General features: G+C 53.0%; 1 protein-coding gene across 1 annotated transcript; it reads right to left on the bottom strand.

Annotated features, from left to right (window-relative positions):
* Window positions 1-442: 442 nt before the first annotated feature.
* On the bottom strand, window positions 443-3,523 carry CCN2 (cellular communication network factor 2). The gene is made up of 5 exons (XM_005518352.3): window positions 3,228-3,523; window positions 2,898-3,120; window positions 2,516-2,767; window positions 2,076-2,287; window positions 443-1,759 (listed from the first exon to the last, which is right to left on the bottom strand). Exons 1-5 carry the CDS (start codon window positions 3,285-3,287, stop codon window positions 1,463-1,465), a joined length of 1,044 nt encoding a protein of 347 aa, XP_005518409.1. The 5' UTR covers window positions 3,288-3,523; the 3' UTR covers window positions 443-1,462.
* Window positions 3,524-3,891: the final 368 nt, after the last annotated feature.

Genomic DNA, 3,891 nt, shown 5'->3' with positions numbered 1-3,891 from the left:
GAGGCTAGATTCAAGATCCACTTCAATGCTTTTAGTAATTAAAAAAAAATTCTTGCCTTAGCTGAAAACAAATCTTAACCGGTGGAACATCTCAATAAAATTAAGCATGTTGTGTAAGGCAGTAGTTGAATACCATGGTGACCAGCTGGCTCCCTTCAAACTACCTGTGATGCATGAGGAGACCTGCTGCACCTTCTAATACTGTACTGGACTTGCCAAAGCAAGCCTGGCCCTTCCCTCCATTCTGAATTCAGAAGAGTAGCAAACTACAGTTGGTTCACTAGTAACAGCGTAAGTAAATCATTAGCTTAATCCTAAGTGTACGTGCTTCTGGAGAAAGAACCCACCACATATTACTTGATTTTCATCTACTGCAAAGGCAATTCCTTTAGAAACATGAAAAGGAATACTGGAGACTAAAGGTAAATGAAATACCAAGCCATTTATATAAAAAATATAAATACTTTATTTTCAACTAAAAAGGTGCAAACATGTAACTTTTGGTCACACTTCTCAACAAATAAACTGTCCAAAAAGAGCCATAGTCAAAGAAAGAAACAAATGCTCAAGTGGAAAGACTGATGAGCTACAGAATAGCCATTTCTCTTAAAGCCACTTGTCTTATAAAGTAGTAGGTAAATGTACTCTGCCAGACAAATGTTTTGTAACATTACAGGCACCTCAACTTCATCTTGACCTCAACTCACCATTTAACCCTATCTGAACAATTTCCACTAGAGTATCTATTTCATGCTTTGAATGCATTGTCAAACAAGCTTTAAATCTTACCTATCTTGTTCCAAAACAGAAGGCTATCATTGAACTTTCAAAGCATTAAACAAAAGCACAAAACTTTAAATTAATTTAGATAACTGTACAATTATATATACACACAGTATTTACAATATTCATAAAAAGTAGCTTGTTACAGGTAAATTAACTGCCACAAGCTGTCCAGTCTAATTGACATGATTCTGACTCTTGTTGGCCAAGCCATTCGAATCAGTGTCAGAGCTGAAACATTACTGTCCTGACTAACAGAACACCTTCTACTTAGCACTTTGCTGGGTGTTTGCATTCCAGCTGTTGCTGTCTCTAAGGCAGCACCAGCAAACATGCTAATGGTCTCTTCTCAATTGCACTACTAAATGAAGCATGCTGTACCACATTAAGGGAACATTTGCTTGAATCTGCTTTTCCTGCCTGTTTCCCTTAACCCCATCACACCAACTCAGGAACAACATGTTCTGAAGCTGTGTCTTGCTGCGGTTCCACTGTCCGTTTTACGTTCTTCTTCAAACCACCATTTGGGGTCAGTAGAAAAATTGTCTTAAGTCACATGGAGCAGTTTGTTGAAATCAAAAAAAAACTGATTTAAATACCTTGTGCTATTGAATCATGTTTACAAAATGAGATGCAAATCAGTTCAAGTTGAGAATGTACTTAGTGTCTCCTTCTGGCTTTACGCCATGTCTCCATACATCTTTCTGTAGTACAGAGACTCAAAGATGTCATTGTCTCCAGGGCAGTTGTAGTGGCACGCGCAGGTCTTGATGAACATCATTTTCCTTTTCATGATCTCCCCATCAGGGCACTTGAACTCCACAGGGAGGGTGGCTGTTCTGTGGGGTGTGCAGCAGCGCCCATCAGTGCAAACACCACAGAACTTAGCTCTGTAGGTCTTCACGCTGGTGCAGCCAGACAGCTCAAACTTGATGGGCTTGGAGATTTTGGGGGTGCGAATGCACTTTTTGCCTTTCTGTTAGGATAGAAATGAATACAAGGTGTTACAAAGGTAGGCTTTCACAAAGCTTACCAAGCTTGAAATTAGTGGCGAGCAGGCATGCTAATCCTTACTGTATTATCATAAGGCAAGTTTGTCTTACACAGTGCCATAATACAGCACGAGAGAAAACTAAGGACATTTAAACAGTGATCACCACTAGGGTAAAACTCAAATTTCAAAGGAAACCACTTGAAACTGACTACCTGTCAGCACTGCACTTTTGGTCAGTGTCCTTTGCTAATGCATGGAAGCAACCTCGTACACCATAGATAAAGATAATTGTATTTACCTTGATGTTCTCTTCCAGGTCTGCTTCACAAGGTCTGACCATGCAGAGTCTACTCTGTTTCTCCAGTCTGCAGAAGGCATTATCATTGGTGACCCTGGTAGAGATACCCATGCCACAGGTCTTGGAGCAAGCACTCCATTCCGTGGTCTGCACCAGGCAGTTGGCACGCATCATCGTTGGGTCTGGACCGTAAGTGTCTTCCAGTCTGTAAGCTGCAGAAGACAGAAAGCCAAAATGAGACCACTGTCTGACCTCAGTCATCTAAATGTTCCTTCCTTTTCCTGAGAAATCCAGGCAGCTACACTAAATCCGTGCATGGGGTGATTCCACTAACCGCAGCTCTCCAGCCTCTGCCCTGTGTCCCCCTAGCCCACCGCCTTCAGCCTCCATGCAGGGTCCCCTCTTTCCCTGGCTGCCGTCTGCAGAGAGCCCCCACTCACCGGCAAGCGCAGGTCCCACGGCAGTCTGCTCTTTGGCCTCATCGCAGACCCACTCCTCGCAGCACTTTCCAGGGAGCTTCACCCGGCGCGGGTAGGGGCAGTCGGGGCTGGGCAGGCGGACGTCCATGCCGCACAGGGGCACGCAGCCCACCGCGCCGTCCAGGCAGGTGCACTGGTACTTGCAGCTGCTCTGGAAGGACTCTCCGCTCCGGTACACCATGCCGCTGAACACGCACGGGGCGCCGTCCCGAGCTGCGAGGGGCAGGGAGGCAGAGCGTGAGTCGTGGGACGTGAGTCTCGGAAGTTCCCACTTCCCTCGCTCCCTGCCCGGCGGGATCCTGTTCCCGTCCCCGCGGCGGGCGGCAGCCCCGGCCCCACTCACCGGTGCAGACGCCGATTCTGCGGTTGGCGGGGGAGCCGAAATCGCAGAAGAGCCCCTTGTGGTGGTCGCAGGGGTCGCGCTCGGTGCAGAGCTCGCCCAGCTGCTTGGCGCACACGCGGCAGCAGCCGCAGCCGTCGAGCACCAGGGAGACGCCGGCGGGACAGGTGGGGCTCGGCCCCGCTCCGCACTGGCACTGCCCGCTGCACTCCTGGCCCTGAGCCTCCTGCAAGTGCCGGGGGGGACAGAGAGAGAGAAGGGGGGACGTCAGAGCCGCCGTCGGTACCGCCCGGACGGGGCAGGCGCGGCGGCGCGGCGGGCGGCAGCACTTACCGGGCTGAGGAGAGCGAGCAGCAGGGCCACGGCCAACGGGGCCAAGGTGTTGGGGACCATCCTGCAGCGGTCAGCGGCTTGTGGGTGGCGAAGCGGCGGCGTCGGGCAAGCAGAGGCGTCGGGCTGCCGGGCGGCGAGGGGAGCCGAGGTGAGCCGAGGGCTTCCCGCAGGGCGGATCTCCTCGGCGGCGCGGACGGGGCTGCGGCGGGCGGTGGGCGCTGTGCCGGAGGGTGGCTGCTGGGTGCTGCGCGGCTCCGCTCTCCTCCGCTCCGCTCCGTCCGAGTGTGCCGGGAGAGTGGCTGTGTGACTGCCGAGTGCCGGGACGGACGCCCCTTTATAGGCGGCGGCGGTGCGGCCTCGCCAATGGGCTGAATGGGGCCGCGGACAAACAGCGACATTCCGCGCATTCCTGCGCGCCGCGCCGCGCCGCCCGCCCCGCCCCGCGCCGCCGCCGCCGCCCCAGAGCGGCCCTGACCCCTGACTCCCGCATTCCTCCGGCTGCGCCCCCCCAGCGCACGCTCGCACCCCCCCAGCACGGTGTTTTATTTTTCGTCCTGGTGTGTTTTAAATGTGAGTCCTCGTCGCTGCCAGCGCTCCCGGCCGCCCCCCGCCCAGGGCAGCGCGTTATTTCGAGGCGGGCGGCGGGTCCGGCGGGAAGGGGCGA

This window comes from Pseudopodoces humilis, chromosome 3, assembly GCF_049639895.1.
Source record: "Pseudopodoces humilis isolate 2021_Gansu_Grassland_sample_001 chromosome 3, ASM4963989v1, whole genome shotgun sequence".
Taxonomy (NCBI): Eukaryota; Metazoa; Chordata; class Aves; order Passeriformes; family Paridae; genus Pseudopodoces; species Pseudopodoces humilis.
The sequence above is the reverse complement of the archived record's forward strand: the minus strand, read 5'-3'. Positions and strand labels throughout refer to the sequence as shown.

Coding starts and splice junctions, on each gene's coding strand:
- CCN2 (XM_005518352.3), bottom strand. CDS start 3,287: ATGGTCCCCAACACCTTGGCCCCGTTGGCCGTGGCCCTGCTGCTCGCT. Junction 3,121..3,227: donor TGCTCGCTCTCCTCAGCCCG/GTAAGTGCTGCC, acceptor CGGCACTTGCAG/GAGGCTCAGGGCCAGGAGTG. Junction 2,768..2,897: donor CAGAATCGGCGTCTGCACCG/GTGAGTGGGGCC, acceptor TGCCCCTCGCAG/CTCGGGACGGCGCCCCGTGC.